Source organism: Gallus gallus, chromosome 2 (genome assembly GCF_016699485.2).
Source record: "Gallus gallus isolate bGalGal1 chromosome 2, bGalGal1.mat.broiler.GRCg7b, whole genome shotgun sequence".
NCBI classification, from domain to species: Eukaryota; Metazoa; Chordata; class Aves; order Galliformes; family Phasianidae; genus Gallus; species Gallus gallus.
Window position 1 is genome coordinate 42,522,384 of NC_052533.1, and position 18,732 is coordinate 42,541,115.

Sequence of the window (18,732 nt, forward strand, 5' to 3'; positions counted from 1 at the left end):
CACCCATCGTATTGACTGCTTTCTTCCCTGTCCTTTACAACCTATTGCTAAATCTACTTGGCAGCAGACTGGGTAAGGCTGGTTCTGATGCAGGCAGTGTGTTTGCTACAGCATCCTGCAATGGCTTTGGAGCAACCTGAAGTTATGTGACCTCTCTCAGCCTGGCTGTGTGTTCTTGCTTGGTGACCATCCCCTCCATATTGTCAGCTATATTGCCAGCTGCCTCAGGTCACTCCTTTAGATTGCCAGGCTGGGATATAGGCTGAGCAGGACCAGTCTGGTCTCCAGTAGCAGTCCATGTGGCTCACATGCCTGTCATGCATCCTGTGCGTGGCTCCGGTGCTGCCTGTGCACTCAGTGGGATGAGTCAGAGTCTGAACCCCACTGGGGTTTGCAAACTCAGCATGGAGAGAGCAGGAAAGCTGGGATAGAGCAGGATGATGTATGAACCTAACACACCCATGGGGTCCAGGAGATGGGCAACCCACCTGAGTAATAACATTGCTCAGTGACTTTTTTATGTTATCTCTCTCAGATAGGAAGACTTGAGTTCTAGTTTTAGCTTTGAAAGTGTTTTACAAGAGCAGAGACCAGAATGGCTTTTTTTCCTGCATTAATGCCCTAACAATTACACTTCGGACACACAGCTGTTCTTCTCCAGCCCGATGAGTCCTGAATTACTTCCCACAGAGCAAACAGCCTCCAAAGAAGGCAAGTAGAGTGTCCCCTTCATAGGAACAGAAATCTCCGCAGTGTTTTGGAGCAAATTGGCATTTCAGTCCTACCCATTTAAGCACCAGATTGCAAGCTGTAATAGTAGTGTGGGAATAGGAAAGGCGAATGAACCTTAAATGATGGGTTAGAAATGGGCCGTTACAAGCAGAGGGTAACATGGAGTGTGGAATGACTTTGCTAAATCGATGTTCTCTCTTCGAGTAAACCTGAACTGTTACCACGGGACCAATTTTTGGTTTTGCTCCGCAGATTGCCTTTCTCACTTTGCTCAGCAAGTGGAGTGGCTTCTGCCCTTTGAGGCCTCAGCCTTCTCCTTTCCACCTTTAGCCATTGGTCCTTGTGGATTATTTTCTTCCTTCACTCCTGACTTCATTGGCAGTGGCTATGAGGGAGCACAGAGCTTACCCCATGCTCTGGCTGGCTGCTTTGCACCACCAGCTGCACAAGGTTATCAGTAAAAAGGTACCTCGGGCAAGGCAAGGCCAGAGCAGCACTGCTAACCACATGCCTTGCTCAACTGTGCCACATCTGGTAACAGAAAAGGGAATTCTAGCAGTGACACATTGTATGGGAACTGTTGAATCACGGCCTGAACCTCTGATTGACCACCTGAGGCGAGCACTGAGTCAGCCACAGGAGCACAGGTGAAGGCAATTCAGCTGTGTGACCGGAAGGGGTGGAGCCAGGCTGCACCTCTCCTAGACCCCATTTAAGGGTTGACTGCCAACAAGGAAGGATCTTTTCCTGGAGATTGCTCCTTGTGGAATTTCTGTGAGCCTACAACACTGGTGAGCACCTTTCATTTATATCTGATTATCTTTTCCAACACAATAATCTTGCCAGCCTAATGTTTCTGTGTACTTTATTACATCTGTATACTTATTAACTGTATACACATCTGGCCCAGCTGTACTGCCTGCCAGCCTGCAGAGTCCCACTGTCTGTGGATCCCCAGAGCAAGCTGACAGATTGACTACGTGATGGCTGGAATTGCACCAAGATGCAGCTCCCACCAGGGGCTGGGGGCCATAAAGGCATCTTCACCCCTCCATTCTCCCTGTCCCACACGTGCATTTCTTCTGTGCTGAAGCACAGATGTGAATGTGGGCCCCACACTTCCTAAGATAATGCAATTGAAACATTAGAGATACTGGATGTTTCCACTCAGAATCACAGAGCGATGTGCTGCTCCCCTCAGAAGTTGCAGGGCAGGCAGTAAGACACAGCTGCGTGTGGACAGGGACAGGCATGAGGGAAGGTGTGGGACAAACAACATGCAATGAGGTACCTGTGATCCTCCTGCTGGAATACCAAACAGCCTCCTGCAAACTGCTGGTGGGTGACACAGTAGAGGCTTCCTGAGCATCTTGCCATGAGTGAAAGCAATCAGATGGGGGCCTTCATCTTCAGCTACTGGGTGTTTTGGAAAGGGAAAGTAAAGGGAGAACAAGTTGATAAAGAAACGAATCAAGTTGTTCACAAAAATAGCACTTTTACCTTTGTTTTTTGCACATTTGTGTGAGGCAGATTTTTTTTTGTGCGTGGCACTGAGCAAATATACCAGAACATAGAAACTCACTGAAGGATTCCTCTCCTTTAGCCAGCCCAGTTTGCTTGGAAACCTCAGTCCAGAACACCCAGAAAGTACTCAAAGCCACACGCAAAGCTGTGAGATGCTGTTGTGTCCACAGGCTTCACACAAAGGTGAAGTGCCAACCTGACCACCAGCAATCACACTGTGCTTGGGCTTAAAAGTCAAGCAGAGATGTTGAAGGGTGCATGTCCCTGATGTGAGACTGCTGGGCAAGGGCCGTGTGCCCTGGGGAGGCCAAAACACCGAGAAATCCAGAAGCTGTCCATAGAATGAGGAGGGATTCAAGTCCCTGTGAGCAGCAAAACATGGGCTGGGCATGGCCACGGCTCCTCAGGCACCTAAGAGGTTGGTTTTAGTTAACTTTAGGTAATGTCTTGCTGCAGGAGGGCCCGTCTGGAGTGAGCAAGCAGCGAGTGTGTTTGTAATTCATGGATGGATGGATTAGGGCAGGAGATCATCCGGGCGTCAGCGCAGCAAACACCGCTGGCATTTCCACACGTACGTTGTCATGAATTCCTGCCCCGCTGTGCCTGTAAACACCATTGTGCTGTTCATCTGCCACATTTGCAGCAGCAGCAGCAGGGAGATTTCCCCTGAAATGGATTGCTGACCCAGCGGCCGCCCGGACAATGCACAAAGCCCGCCTTCCAGAAAGCCGTCGCACAAAGCCGAAAGCCCCACCGAGCCCCGACCTGCTGGGCTCGGCACATCCCTCCCGCCAGTGCGGGGCTGGCGGCGGGGCTGAGCGGGCCGCAGCGGCAGCATGCCCTTGCCCAGGCGCCGGTCGTCCTTCCTGGGGCAGCAAGCCCCTTCCTCCGCCACCGAGAGCGTGGGGGGCCCGGGGCGCCGGGTGAGCGTGGGCAGCCTGTCGAGGCCGCCCGGCGTCTACGTGGGCGCCGTGCCCACCGGAGGAGTGAGCAGCTTGGGCACCCGCGTGTCCCGCCGAGCGCTGGGCATCAGCAGCGTCTTCCTGCAAGGCCTGCGCAGCTCCTGCTCCGCCGTGCCCCTGGCCGCGGGGCTGGAGAAGGGCAGGGGGCTCTCCTACGAGAGCCTGAACGGCTGCCTGGTGGAGTACATCGAGAAGGTGCGGGCCCTCGAGCAGGTCAACCAGGAGCTGGAGGAGCACATCCGAGTCTACCTGGACAAGAAGTCCTCCAGCGTGGGCAGCTGGGGCGCGCTGCGCGAGAGCTGGGAGGCCGTGTACCACCAGGTGAGCGGTGGGGCATGGCGGGGCTGGGGAGAAACACGGCATAACCTGATGCGCGCAGCCAACACGGAGGGCGTTGAGTCGGTCCTCGTGATAATTACAGCCTTCTTGTTTCACAGCGTGCCGTGGAAGATGCTTATTAAGGAGGAGAATTGCCTGAGGCATCCTGTGCATGGGAGTGATTGAAATTCACCCCAAGGTGCCACGCTTTGCTCTCGTGGAAATGGGAGATTTCTTTCATATTTTTCTTCTTTAGCTGTGGTTATTAAGCTGAGCATCAAAATTATTAACAGGAAACTGCTAGGACTGAATTAGTTTATCCATCATCATGATATCATTACAAGCACGTTGGTTGTGATGGTGGTTTTGTGTTGTTTTTTTTTAATTAGCAATTCAGATTTTTACTTTATTCCCTCGTTTGCCTAATCACATTTTCCAAAAGCTCTGTTTATTGAAAAAATAATCATTACATGACTGCAAATGAGCGACTCCATCCCTTCGCTTCCCATTGTGGCCGCCCCCCGCTCCCACCTCCCTGCAGGGCACAGGCTGTGCAATCCTGGGAGGCTCTAAAAGGAAGCACTGCCTGGGGGTGCCAAGTGGAGCTCACATCTATGCCATAGGCCATCAACAAGCCCCAAAGGACCACATCCTCCTGGCTCCTTTTGCTGGGGCTTAAGGAGCTGGAAGCAGTCAGGCTCTGCTTGCTGGTGTCCTGCTGCAGGGAGAATGAGGCTCTGCTTCCTGAGGCCTCAGTGTGCCTTGAAGGTTGCAGCTCCTTGGCTGTCCACCCCGTAGTCTTGCCATTCGTAACCTCTTGATGTTTTACAACAGTCTTAGAGGGGGGCAATTCCTTTAGGACCCTGCTGGATGGTCTTCAGGAGGATTGAAAGGCAGCTTCGCATTCCCCAAGAACTTCTGTGCTGTATCACGGGCTGGCCCGAGTTGTACCTCTGGCTTAGGAAGGAGGGTGTGTTGTTGACGTGCTGCAGATTTAGGGCAGGGCTGCACTAAGAATGCCTCAAATGCCTTCTGAACCCTGTGTGCAGTGGAATAACCAATTCTATGACAAACCACCTCAACCACCTTCGCATTCAGCTGTGAGGTGGGGTTGTTAGATTTTAACCTTGTGTGCAGGCAACTTTACAGGTTTTACAGAGTACATATCAATCTCCCCAGCCTCTATCCAGGTGCTGCTTTTCCCAAGGCAATGCAACAAAAGGCCACTCTCATTACCTTTGTGCTTTTCTCCTTTGGGCTCTGAAAACAGGCCCAGCCGTGAGAGGCTGGCCAAAAGCATTGCAACTTCAGTGCTTGGCACCTGAACAGCAGCACGTGGATCATGTGCCTTTAGTCTGGCCTAGCTTTGAGTTGGAATGTGTTGGAGACAATGGTCTGATAGAAACCATTTATTTCAGCGTGTGGAAGGAAGGATTAAGCCAGAGTCTTCCCAAGTTTTCTTGTGAAGGCATCATGTGCAAAATTAAAAGCCCAAATGATTTCTCCATTATATGAATAATCAACACATGAGACTCATTATCACACCTGAGGCCATGGGCTCAGCAGCATCCAGAAAGGCATCAGGCATTGGTAAGGACAGCAGAACTATGCAAAGCTATCAATAAAGCATAGCTAAGAATTTGGAAGGTGTGGTAAATTGTGCAATCCCGAACTTGGTCAGGTCTCTGCTAAAATGGGAAGCTGCCAGCCACCAGGGCTAAGTTTGGCCTGTAAGTGCCATCACACTTCAGCAGAGATAGAGTCTGCATGCTCCTCAAAGCCCCCGGTTTTCCTTTCTGCCAGACATAACCCAGTGAATGTGGGTGTTGGTGCAGCCTGGTGAATCAGTAGCTTCTCTTCAAATATGATATCTTTGCTAAAAGTTCGAGTTGTGTTTTCATGCCCACAAGGTAAAGTCAAAGAAAACTGTTGAGGCATTCTAATTGCTTCATATCACAAATATTCAGTGTTAACTTGAGCTGAAAAAAACACACTTTTCAGAAGGTGTATGTACATCACAGATCTGAATGCAGAAAGACAACATGGGGCTTAAATGAGCTTTTATTATTTGCATGTGTGCTCTAACACTTGCCATCCTGGCAGAGAGTGAAGCCTGCAGCAGCCCCACGAGGCAGCACAGTCCTGCTCTGGGCTTTGCAAATGGAGCCAGCAGGGCCCTCCCATGTCCCGCGGACACAAGCAGGGGTGTTTCCTAAACTGCTGCATTGCCTCTTTTCCTACGTGTGTCAGCAAAGTGACCGCAGATCAGTCTAATGCTGTGCGTTTGGATCTAGCTGTTGATTATTAGGAGAACTAAATGAAAGGGAAGAAGAGCCGCTAGCTGGGAGTCTTACATCTCCTCTTTTTAAGCCGATAAAAGGGCTCATGTAAATTAGAATTTCTCATGAAACTTGGTTTCTATATTGAGACTATGGAGTAATAATCCTTCAGGTTCACTGCTGTATTTACACAGCTCACTTCTGCTGATTACAGCGGTGACTGCCATCTTCTGAATCCCTTTTTCATGCTACTTTTATTCCTGTGGCACCGTTCAGGTTTGTGCCATCTTGCGAAGCCCTGAAGTTGCCACGAGACATCTGGTGCCAGCAGCAGGTCTGCGAGGGGTTTCTTACTGCCTGCTGGAGAGGGTCAGCTGGGACCAACAGGGTACCCCAAACGCCTGAGCAAAACCACAGGATTACTATTACAGAGCACTCTGAAAAAGCATCTTGCCTCCGCATAGAGGCAGAAATGCAGGCAGTGGAAAATTACCAGCTCTTCCCTGCTCCTGCTCCCATTGCAGACCATAAGCCATTCTGCATTGAACTCAACTTCTCCGCTTAGTGATTAACATCTCTCTGAACTGCGCCGTACATATTTGCTGGCAAGATGTTCCCAGTTTCCTCAAAGGCTTTCATTTTCCATAGACATTCGGTCAGATACTACAACTGCGTGGGCTCACTGCTGGAGGCAAATGGACTTGTTTTGGCAGGTCAGGGCAAATCGCAGGGCAGCGTTTGTTTACACTGAGTAGAGCGAGGGAAAAATATCAGCTTCATCCATTCATGTATGAGTGGCAGCAGGAGGAAAAAATGCAATAATTTCTGTAGAAACTAAGGGGAAAAAAATGATTCTGGGATCAAATTTTCTAAAACTGAGGAGAGGAAAAAAGATTCAGTCAGTGTGTGGGTCAAAGAAGTACTTCTACCTCCATGCTGCTGCCGTGTGGTCCTTTCTCCATCCTCCAAGGGGATAAAGGGATGCAGCAGCTTGGCCCCAAAGCCCCAGAATGCCCCATAAGGGAGTACGTGGGGCTCAATGCTAGTCCAGGGAGGCTGCAACAGAGCAGGGAGGAGGAAATAAGGGTCTGAGTGCTGAAGCTGAGCCATCTCTGTGTGCTGGAGAGCACGTAAAGGCCTTGTGCTGTGCCACAAGGCATGTTCTCTGCCCACACCTGTAGCTTTTGTAACATCTCTGACTTCTGTACATTACTCTGTGCTTTGAAGGTTTCTCAGACTTAAACTGAGGCTTTTTTTGGCCCTTAGTGATATCTGTGAAGTTCAGCCCCTCTGTCTAGATATTATTTTCATGACACAAGTAGGAACTTGCAGTCTTTTATATGGTCCAGTCCTTTATCATACCATTTGGAACTAGCCAAGAAATCCCAGAGTTATAAAAGAAAAATAGTCAGCTCAACATGCAATGGCACGAGTTCTGTTTCCTCTGGAAGCCAGGCTAAGCCAAAGCTGGTAGGAATGGGCCTCCAGCCACGGCCACCTTTTCCCGTCACTCATAACAGTAGGTGAGAGGCAAGCAAGTCATTACTTTTACTCTAGATTCCTCAGATTTAAAAAAGGTAGAGTGCTACTAACTTCCACCACAGACATCTCAGTGTGGGGAATAGGTTATTCTTCCAGCTCTCTCCTAATCCATGAGTTTGTAAGAATTTATGGCAGTGAGCCACTTTTTGTAATGATTGATGTTAATTACCACATACCAAGGCTTCAGTATTGCAGTTCCCCCTCCACCCCTTCAGGTGGAGGAGCAGGTAGGTGGACCACACTATGGCACTGATCCCACTGGCAATACTTGGGATGACTTGTCTGAATGCAGCCTTGATGCCCCCATGTTGCGCAGTGTGTTTCACCTTGGGAGAACAGAACACTTCAAGGGATTTGCAATCCCATACAGTTGCAGACTTAATCATCCAAAGTAAGAGTTTCTACATATAGAGTTTTCCTGGCCCACTTAAGAATCTCCTCCTGTTCTTGTAGTGGTTTGGTTTCCACCACAAATCTCTGTACGTATCTCCTGGAACAGACCAAAGAGATGTTTGTTTACTCAGCCCATCACAGGACTACAGGCTCCTGTAGCACCATGCAGCCTCCCACTCTTGGTCCTTCACTACCAACCTTGTTAGATGGCAGCCACTCCCTGAGACAAGGAATTGAGGTGCAGACAGTGGGACTGGGTCTGTACTGGGTGCACTTCCAGGTAGGTCCCCAGCTCCAGTGTGTTGCTGATCCTGGGTGGTTGGTCCCAGCCATCATCATGGCCTCTCTGGTTTCAGGCTTGGTTCAGCTCCTCCAGAGTGCAGCAGTGGTCTGAAGGGTCTGGGCCTGTGGAGTCCCTGCTCTAAGTGTTTGCTGTCACCCTTGTAGCAAATTGGGCTTTTCTTCAGCCAGTGCCTGTGATGCTCTAGGGCAGGCTGTGGCCTTTTTTTTTACCTTTCTATCATTTTGTATAACCCTCTTGAATGCCAACAGGGCACTGTGTCACAAGCCTTTCAGGTTTGATTGCCCCTCAAGTGCCTCCTGGGGTTTAAAGCTACATCAAAGAATCGTAGCAGTGATACCACAGTCTTATCTGCACAGTCTCTCCAAAGCACTTCACATTCGGTGTAATAATATTTGAAGACTGACTGCTTCCCAGGTCTCGTATCTACAGCAAGAGCCTATGCAATCCCATCCGAGAAGAAAAATGGCACTCTGGGAGCTGAGGACCACTCATTCAAGGCACGAGCATCAAATATTCCTTGGCTCACGGAAGAAGACGACCCTGAGGAGGACTGCTGATATGGGAAGTAGAATAGGAGCTGCATAAGTGCTCCTTAAACTGTATCTAGAAACTCTAAGTGGGACTTAAATGCTGAACATACCTTGTGTGCAGTAATGAATTTTACCCCTTGTGACCAGCTGACAGTCGGGATGAATGTGTTTCTACAAGAAGATGAATCCTTAGGAGCAACGAACATGTCGGTGAAAAATCACAGCCTATTTGCAGACAATTTGTGAATTGATATGTACAAAACTCATTGATTTAATTACCTGGAATGAGTCATGTGAACAGCCCCGGGCTAAAAGATTACTTTCAGAATCAGAACAGTTTGTCTGCTTAAGACAGATGGGCCGTGCAGGTAGCGCCTGTGCGAGATGCTAATTGCTTGAGCTGTGTTGTCTCTCCCTTCCAGGTGGGTGAAGCAGTCCTTGAAAATGCCCGTCTCATGCTGCACACCGAGAACATTCAGGCCTCTGCTGAAGACTTTAAGGACAGGTAGTCCTGTGGCTGCACCTGGCTGGCCCGCTTCCCTGACACTTTGCCTTGGCAAATGCTTACTCGATGGGGGTGTAAGGCTTAGTGACTATTAGCCCACCTAACATGGGAGGGTTGTTGTAGCACAGCAAAATAACTACAGTTCTAACATCATGTTGGAACACATTGTGAAGGTTAATATTTATTCATCTCATCATCTGTGGTGTTATTGTTTGATATATGGGCATCGATCTCTTTCTGAGAGGCCAGTACTCATTCAGGTTAGTGTTGATACTTTACAGAAGCAAACGTTCATGTGATATTTAGTTCCAATTTGTAGTGTCACAGCAGTGGTTTTAGAACTGTTAACCATTCTGTTGCGGCACCTGAAACACAAACAGTGCACCACTGCACACCTTGCTGTGGAAATGTCAGATAAGGAAAGAGAAATGGGCTGCACTTATTTTCCTTGTCTTCACTAAGAGAAATGAATAACGAAAGAAGATCCTAAGTACTGATAAACCACTCTTTTAAAAGTCTTTTTGTTTGCCAAGCCTGATATTTATGTACATGAACACATGAAGCTGTGTAAGTATTATTCACAGGGCCTGATCCTTCTAGTTTTTACTCATAATGGACTTGCACATTTACAAATAGCCATTCCCCATGAGTTTTGTCATCCCTTAAACTTCTGATTCTCCCCTCAGGTTTCATTTTATTTAATCACACCAGAATGTGCATTAGTCGTGTCCATAGGGTTGTCATTTTAGTGTTGCTTTACACCCACCAGGCTACACGCGTCTTTTAAGTGGTTTAAAAAATAAAGCATGTGTGCATTGGAGAGAATGAGAAACAGCACACTGTTGTTCTACTGTATGTCCTGATGATTTGAGAGCATGGCAGGGAGGAGCAGGTGGCAGAGCAGCCGCCACAACAGTCACACTGAGAAACAGAAAAATCCACATGTAATCATAGGGTATACAAACATCAGGCCTAGCAGAAGACAACTTGCCTCCCCACGCTTATCAGGAGCGCTGTCAGCCTGACGCTGCCGCACCACAACCGGCTGGCCTGGCCTCTTTCATTAGGCCCGGAGTTAATGACAGGGTACATCGAGGCAAAGGTGAGGGCAGAGCACATCTCATGTGTTTCTGTGCCTCTGTCAGGGACACAAGAGCTAATTAACAAAATGACATCGTTAAAAAAATGCACATTTTTCTTGCTGAGTTGTGCCTATTTTATTTTCCTCTCTACAGGTATGAAAATGAACAGCCATTCAGAAAGGCAGTGGAAGATGAAATTAATTCCCTTTACAAAGTGATTGATGATGCTAATTTAACTAAAATGGATCTGGAGAGCCAGATAGAAAGCATGAAAGAGGAGCTAACTTTGCTGTCAAAGACTCATGAAGAAGTAAGTCCAGGCTCGGGGCACTGCAGAGCTGAGGTGTGCCTGCTTCATGCGGCTGGCATCGTGCACTGGGCAGAGCAAGCACTGCAGCACTGCACCTGCCATCTCCTGATGGGGGAAACTTCCTATTGTTCTCCTCTCTGTTAATGTAAAGCACTAACTTGTGAGGCATGATGAGGTTACATAGCTGTGAGTTTTAACTCTTTCCTGTCTGATAAATATGGCACAGAACAGACGTCCATACCCCATTTCTTGCTCGATAGGAGACAAGACGTTCACGAGGTTGGACATCTGAATGTGGAAATCCCAGCAGCAAGAGATCAGATTCACGGACACAGAGATGTAAAAAGAAGACGCCTGTACAGGGGACTGGCTTCAGTCCTGCTGTGCTGACGTTGTCTGCTAACTCAGTGTGGCTCAGGGAGTGGCTGAGCACAGTGCCTGGTTCCCAAAACTGAGCCTCCCCTGAGCAGCACACTGAAGCAAGCTGCAGGAACAGGCAGCTGGGAGCGGATCACCATATTGCCCAGCTTTGCAACACATCCCCAGTTACTCATTACGTTCACCTGCGCTATTTGCATGACCGTGGTTTATTCCTTTCAGCAAGGGTTTCAGGATCTGGGCCAGATCTTCACCAATGGGGCCTCAATTAGGCAGCTGCTACTTAACTCATGTAGGAGGCAGCCAGCAGTTGTGCTGATGGTTCTAAAGTAGAGGAGAGATTGAATTGGGATATATTGTAGACATGAGGCTCTGTCCTTACATCTCTTTCAGCTGATTTTTTCCAAATATGAGATTTCAGCAATACTGGTAGGCATGTGGAGGCTTGGGTTGCCAAAGGAAAGCTTCGTCCCCTCCCCACTTTCATGAGCCTATGCCCAGGACTGGCTTTTTGCTGAAAGGGACCAGTGGCTTCAGTACCACTGCAAGCCATAAGAAAGATGGAAATTGTTTTAGATGAGAGGGAAAACATGGAAAATTGGAAGAAATGTGCAAGATCCCCTTTAAACTTCCATGTATTACTGCAGTGTTTATTGTGAAACAAACAAAGTTGGCAGTGATGCTCTTCTCTGCCTGTACAGGTGGCACAAAGAAAACAAGAGCTTCCCAGCAGCTCCTCTCCCTCTGCATTTAGCCAGTGTCACTGGAAAAGAAACCCTCCAGTGCACTGAATCGCTAGCACTGAGGCACTACTGGGGACCATGTTTAATTTCTCTGTGGCACCAAAATAGCTCTTCCTCAAACCCCTCTCTGATGCTACCGTGGTCCATTTCACTTTTTCTTATGTCTGTTATTGTTCAAGGATGTGAAGGTGTTGTACAAACAGCTTGCTGGATCTCAGCTGGAAGAACTTGATGTTCCCCTGGGAAGTGGCCTGGACAACATACTGGAGAAAATCCGAATCCACTGGGAGAGAGACATTGAAAAGAATCGTGCTGAGGCAGGTGCCCTGCTCCGTACCAAGGTAAGCACTGATACCAGCCTCCCATAAGTTACTCTAACATCTAGAGATCCAAAACAAACCTAAAATCTGTCCAGCGCTTTGCAGTAACTTCAAGGGCTGGTTTTTGCTTTTGGTGTTTTTGTTTGGAAATGGCACCACTGATATCACAGGTATTTGTGGGAGACTTCTAAGGGCTCTGCAATGTTGGCTAAGAAAAATGAACTTAATCACTTGATACCTCCTGTGGAGGATGCACCAATCACTACCTTACTTACTGGAGCCATTCCTTCTCTGGAGAGCGTACAGAGACCCATAAATCAGAAGGGCAAAATACATCGCTCTACGCTAATTATACGGCTATGCATTCCTCGTGAGTTCCTCCTTGAAATTGTTTCCTTTGGCAGCAGTGAGAAAATTGGAAATGAAAAGCAATGATAACAGACATTCCCTTTGAAAGTTGTCTCCTCTCTTGATGCTGAATCTAAACCAGTCTTTTAATGCAGCTTTTCCTCTGTCACGAGGGATCACTCATTTTTCCTGCCCGACTGAAGTATTTGTGCAGAACTGAGGCATTAAGTTCATGATCCTGTATTTTAACAGCTATCTAATTCTGAGTTGGCGGTGACACATCGAATTACAGCTACAGCTGTGCTACAGAGATATTTAGCAAAGAGACAGTCTCATCTGTCCTTTGATACAGAGTTACTGTGGGAGGAGTAGGGGGCAGTGGTGCCAAAGAGAAAGAAGAAAAGCAAGAAATACCTTTGCGAAGATATATGCAAGTTCTGAGTGGGTGTCTTCAAAATGAAGAAAACAAATCCTATGATAACAACGATATCTAAGATGTTAGGGAATGTACAAAGGGCCAACTAAGAGTTTATCCTGGAGGACCCACATTCTTCAGCGTCCCCACTTTCCTGTCCTAATTATTCCTCTGCATGTTCAGTCAGTTGCAACTTCGTTCTCTCCATTTCCTTCATACCTCCGACCTTTCATCTACTCACAGATATGATTTGGAGAGAAAACTGCCAGGCTCAAAATGACCATTTGATCCCACAGTTGTGATTTCAATCAAGGCCAACACCAGATGTGGCAGAGAAACTGCCAGGCAGACAGAGCCTAGCCCCTCCTTACTTCACCACCTTAGTCAGATCTCTTCTTACTTAGAGGTTTGTTGCAGTTGAACTTGTTTTGATTTGCTTTCCTAACGGAAGAAAGAACCAGAATGTCAGATTTCTGGGAAGAACAGTTCTGGTTTTGAACAGGTTCTGGTATGACATTTTAGCTTGGGTTCTTTTTGTCTGCAAATTAAACTCAGCTGATGCAGCTTTGTATCTCAATCAGATAAATACACATTGTTACTATTTATGCAGATAACAGGAGCTATGCTAATTGTGTCCATCCTTTTTTCCAGTTTATGCCTTCCTATGCTGCTGGGTCACACCTTTTTGTCATCCAAACGGTGACCAATTTGTCTTTGCACTTCTGCAGCACTGAAAGAGGATGAGAACTAATTAATTTCTGACCAATTCCTTGCCTCATTTACTTTTTCTTTCCACTGGACTTGCAATTTTGGGCTGATTTTCGTGGGTATTTATGCACCAAAATGTAACAGTTTATACCTAATGGTGTTTTATGAGGGATGTTTTAGTTGAATGAACAACCTTAAAGCTCCGGTCCTTTGCTTTGAGCTCTGCACGTAATGCACAGATTCTTTCCCTGAATTGACACAGTAATTTAAACCTTTGTAAGGCATGAAAGCTTTCTAATGTTGTTTGGCTTTTTTTGTTTGTTTGTTTTGGTTTTGTTTTGTTTTGTTTCCCTGAAAGGGGCTTTATTTTTATTACTCAGCACCGATCTCCACTCAGTGGAGTGGTGCTGTTCATTCATGAAGTTTGATTCCACGAGTTTTCCTCTGCTCATTACTAATCTGCATTGTTTTCTGTCACCCATAAGTCTTTCTGGTTCATGATTTATCCACGAAGCAGTACAGCTTGATGCACCATGCTGTTAAAATTCTATCATAATGAACCTAGACCTTAATCTTCCTCAGCATGTCCTGTCTCTTGCCCAGCTGTTGATCCATGGTAGTGCTCTGCCCTGCGCACACGAGTGCACAGCTTTCCCTGCCACCCCCCACATTATCTCTCAAACAGGGTTTTGAAAATCTCATGGATTATGTCAGTTGTTTCTCCCTCCTTCGCTGCTTTGCTAACACATCCCCTGACCTGTGAAGACATTAACTACGCCTGCACCCCTCTACAGATATCATGCTGATCAGACCCTGGATGTTGGTGTCCTATCCCTAATCATACTTTAATTATCTCGATTCCATTAAAAAGACATTAATGAGAGATTCTGCGCTCTTGCAGAATGCCTGACTCGGAATTGCACAGATGTTTTTGAAATCCATACATTCCTAAGAAGTTCAAGCACTGGAGAGCTAAAGATTTCAGAGGATGATTTCATTCTCTGCTTCTATTACCCAGCTGTCTGTGGGCACCACAATTCAGTACAGCCTTTCTTTGTGGAGTATCTCAGGAACAGGAAGGGCAGAGGCCCCAGAAAATACCATCTACTTAGTGAAGAGGGTGCGAACATTATGTCTGCACTTCTCTGCAGAAGAAACCCCAAATCTAAAGCCAAATTTCATGCCCAGCAGCACCTTCCATATGGACTCCTTGGGATGACTCAACTGGTAATCCTGGAAGGAGGACACGGAAACTCTGTGTGCATCAAAACCTTAACAGCTCATCCAGTACATCTCTTCCTATGCCATCCTCAATATTTAAGGTCTGATGGGCCATCTCCATCTGCTTGTTGTATCGTTCACATCACTTGTGTTAGGGAGCCTTGAAAGCTTAGGGCAACCGCTGCAGGACCCCCAGCATCACATGTGGTGAGGGGAAGGGGGATTTACAGATAGTATATGGACCACCAGTAAGGTGAACATGAATGAGGGATGGAAGGCTTCATGGTTGTAAATACAGATGAAAAGGCATCCTTCTTGACCCGTGTCTCCCTTTAAAAAGGGGCATTTACAGTCCTAGTACCATCATAATGTGCAGACTACGTTCTCAACACAACTTAGGAGACAAATTACTCCAGAGTAGCCACTCCATGATCTGGGTCTGGGTTCACTCAAACCAGTGAGGAGAACAGATTATGCCTCCCTGAGGCACAACCTCTATAAAATATTTCTGGAAAATACAGGCTCTGTGAAACCTGCTGAAAAGGACAGTTTTGGTCTGTGGTTTGAAATCCATCCCTCTGCAACACAGGTTCATAAATCCTAAATTCTACTTGGGACTTAACTGGCGCTTAACTGTCACAAGGTCTTTGCTGAGATTTGGGCTGCACCTGAGATTATCTCATTCACAATAACCAAGGTTCACGATTCACCTCATGTTACAATAAAATTAGGAGTTCTACAGATGACTCCAGCCTGTCACAAAAACGATTTCTGGTGCATAGTCCTGGGGGTTTTATTATTGTTATTGTTTGATCTTAACATGTAAAATAAAAGTATGCATGATTAGAAAATCAGGAGAGAGCCAAGATGAATTTTCAGGGTAGAGTGGAAGTATTTTATATGGTTTAACTTCAGTGGTAACCTGGAGAAGAAATACAGAATTTGACTGAAGAATGAATTACACTTGCTAGAGAGCCCAGAGCTATGGCCTGAAATCCTAGATCACAAAAAAAGTAGAGAAGTATAAAAAAGTATATTAAAAGGATCATTAGAAGTATAGAATTTTTTTTTTTGCTAAAGTATGTTTTCCTTCAGCGATATTAAAGGCCCCCAAATTTAACATGTATAAAAAATAACAAGAAACAAGAGCATCAAATTGCATAACTCATTTAACAGAAATTATTTTTCTGCCTTTTGTGATTTAAATTCTTCTCTGATTCATAGAATCCTATGTGAAAAAAGACGGTGTGAATACGTCTGAAATCAAACGGGCCAAGTGAAAACTCTTAACTTCTGAGAATTGTGATAATATGGCCACAGAAGGAAGAAAAGGAATAATTACAGCAATGTTTTCCTTTTATAGGTGATTTTAAACATGCTAGTAGGAACGTTGAATAGCTTTTGTTGGCATAGACCAAGTATGTATGCTTACATGTATAGGCCATTTTACAGTAAGTGCCTAGACCCTAGTAACTACCCATTAATGGAAAGAATTTAATATATAGCAAACTCAAAATCAGAATTGCCACAAACTGGAAAAAAAAATATTAACTGTCATGTGGGAACGTAAGGCAACTGAAATATAATTTGAGTACGCTGTGACAAGGAGTCATAATCTTGCACCAGCAACAGGCTGAAGCGACAGCTGCAGTGCGAAGCCAAGAGGAAGAACTGGTAGAGGGCCTGAGAACCGAGTTCCATGAAACTGCCTGCAAAATACAGAGCTTGCAAGCCGAAACTGAGTCCTTGAGAACCTTGGTAAGTAACATTGGTTCTGAATGGTTAGCTTCTGTGTGATTTCATCATGCTTTCTGAAGAGAGCGTGCCCATATCGTGTCTTCAGTGTCTCCATACTCACCTTAATAGTATGTTTCACTGAGATCGCTGAGTAGGTTGTATTCTATAACATAGAATAGCTCAGCTGGAAGAGACTTTCAGTGACCATCTAGACCAGCTGCATGACCTCTTCAGGTGTAGCCAAAAGCTAAGGCATGTTACTGAGGGCATTGTCCAAATGCCTCTTGAGCACTGACAGGCATGAGGCACCAGCCACCTCGCTAGGAAGCCTGTTCCAGTATTTGACCACCCTCACAGTAAAGAAATTTTTCCTCCTGTCCAGTCTGAGCCTCCCCTGGTGTACCTTTGTTTTGTTCCCATCCTGCTATTGGTTCCCAGGAGCAGAGCCAGCACATCCCTCTGCTACCCCTCCTCATGGAGCTGCAGGGAGCTATGAGATCACCTCTTGGCCTTCTCCAGGCAATGTAATCCAAGTACCCTTAGCCTCTCCTTACAGGACATGCCTCCCAAGCCTGTCACAAGCTTTGTTGCCCTCCTCTGTCTGCTTTCAGGAGGAGCCCAGCATCTTGGAACCAAACTGGTTCGACTTTTGTAATGATAATACACATTTTTCAGACTGTTTAACAAAAGGAATTCTCAAGATATTAGATATTGCCACTTAAGCATCGTCAGTGAAGATATTGGCCAAACCTGAAAAAAAAAAATTACTTTGAAGCATATTAAAACTATTTTAATGTCTGCTGTCCTGGCCTTATAGAAGAGGGGTCTGGAGAATTCCCTATACGATGCCAAGCACTGGCATGAGATCGAACTGCAGAACCTGGGCTCTGTCATTTCCAAGCTGGAGGCAGAGATGGCAGAAATCAAAGCAGAAACTGAGCAGCAGCAGCGGGATCGTGAGAATCTGCTGACCAACAAGCAGCAGCTAGAGAAAGACATTGCTGCATATCACTGCCTTCTGGATGGAGAACAAAGCAGGTACACTCATCTGAAACATGCATGGGCACTCTGGGAAGAGAATGTGACTAGAGCAGTTCTCAGGTTCCTTAAAGCTGGGTGCTGGGTGGTTAGGTTTGGAGAAGCCGCCAAAGGGGAAGAACACCCCAAATCCAGCCATGATGAAATTCCTGATATGTTGGACAGGACAGCTTTTCAGCACTGTCACAGAAGGATGAAGTTTAAAAATACAGCAGAAGGTCCATCAGCCCCACTTCCCTGCAGACAAAATGTGAAATTAAAAAGCAGCTGCATCACCTGGGGGCTATGCCTCTGGCTGCAAACCACCCATGCTGTTGTTTCTGCTTTTTGCCTTGGGTACATTACACCTTCCCTCCCCTTGCAGCTATGCAGTCAAAACATTAAAGCTGTCTTCCTGGGGAAGCTCCCTTTTTAATCACATAAGTTGCTCCTGAAGTCAGAACAGAATTTGGCCTGCTCAGTGAGCCTTTTTGAAGAAACATAATTCAGATTTCTAACAGTCATCCTCAGGGTATGGCCTGTAAACTCTTTTACAGTGTTGGACTGCTTGACTGGTTGTTTTTTGTTGTTTGCGTGTGTGTTTTAAGATCCTTAGTCACTGTTAGTCATGGAACTTCTGAGGATCTGAATCCCAGATTTTGACTTGCTCTTCTGCTCAGGTCGGGGAGAAATTTTGACTCATCCTGAAATAAAACAAAAAGTGTATCTGATTTGTTTTCTGCTGCACAGTCAGGTCCTGACGAAGCTGATGAGATTTCACCAGCTGAAGGTAGCACTTGGTTCACTAATTGTCTTATTTGTAGCAATGACCAATCTTATTTTATTTTTTAACTTTCAGTTGATCATGAAATTCCCATCCTATAGAAGATCGTTGCCATTCAAAGCAAAAGAAGATGTCACTGCTAAGTATGTTCTTGGAAGCTAAATGCCCATCAAAGCAGCCTGCTTTATTCAGTTTGATTCAACAATCAAAGTAGGTTGTAGCTTGAACAACTTTATTAGACCCTCTTCATGTAATTGCTTTGCTTACAGATTTCAATTTACTCATGTTGTTAAAATTATAATAAAAATAAAGAATATCAGAGTTTTTTTGTTTGACTTTTTCTTTCAGTATTTTTCATGATAGCTGAGGGGGACTACATTAGCAGCATAGTCCCACCAGGTCAATTATTTCTTGGTTTTAGTACAAGTGCATTAAGCCTGGACTACTCCTGCACTATGCAAACAGCACAAATGGCAAGCACTCTCATGTTACAAGACCAGCAGCTCAATAGAGTGAAATGTAGTTAAAACGAGGCCCGGGCAGTTCAGCTACAGTAACTTGATGCAATGAATTCTGCGAT

The 18,732-nt window shown here is 46.1% G+C and overlaps 1 protein-coding gene across 1 annotated transcript; it reads left to right on the forward strand.

Annotated features, from left to right (window-relative positions):
- The first annotated feature begins 3,036 nt into the window (after nucleotides 1–3,036).
- Nucleotides 3,037–18,478, forward strand: BFSP2 (beaded filament structural protein 2). Its single transcript, NM_205218.3, has 7 exons — nucleotides 3,037–3,539; nucleotides 9,007–9,089; nucleotides 10,325–10,481; nucleotides 11,782–11,943; nucleotides 16,241–16,372; nucleotides 17,169–17,389; nucleotides 18,228–18,478. Exons 1-7 carry the CDS (start codon nucleotides 3,093–3,095, stop codon nucleotides 18,229–18,231), a joined length of 1,206 nt encoding a protein of 401 aa, NP_990549.2. The 5' UTR covers nucleotides 3,037–3,092; the 3' UTR covers nucleotides 18,232–18,478.
- The last annotated feature ends 254 nt before the right edge of the window (nucleotides 18,479–18,732 follow it).

What these genes read in the sequence shown, in the direction of transcription:
- BFSP2 (NM_205218.3), top strand. Translation starts at nt 3,093, where the DNA reads ATGCCCTTGCCCAGGCGCCGGTCGTCCTTCCTGGGGCAGCAAGCCCCT. An exon ending in GGGAGGCCGTGTACCACCAG is followed by an intron (nt 3,540 to 9,006) that starts GTGAGCGGTGGG and finishes TCTCCCTTCCAG; the next exon opens with GTGGGTGAAGCAGTCCTTGA. An exon ending in TGTCAAAGACTCATGAAGAA is followed by an intron (nt 10,482 to 11,781) that starts GTAAGTCCAGGC and finishes TTATTGTTCAAG; the next exon opens with GATGTGAAGGTGTTGTACAA.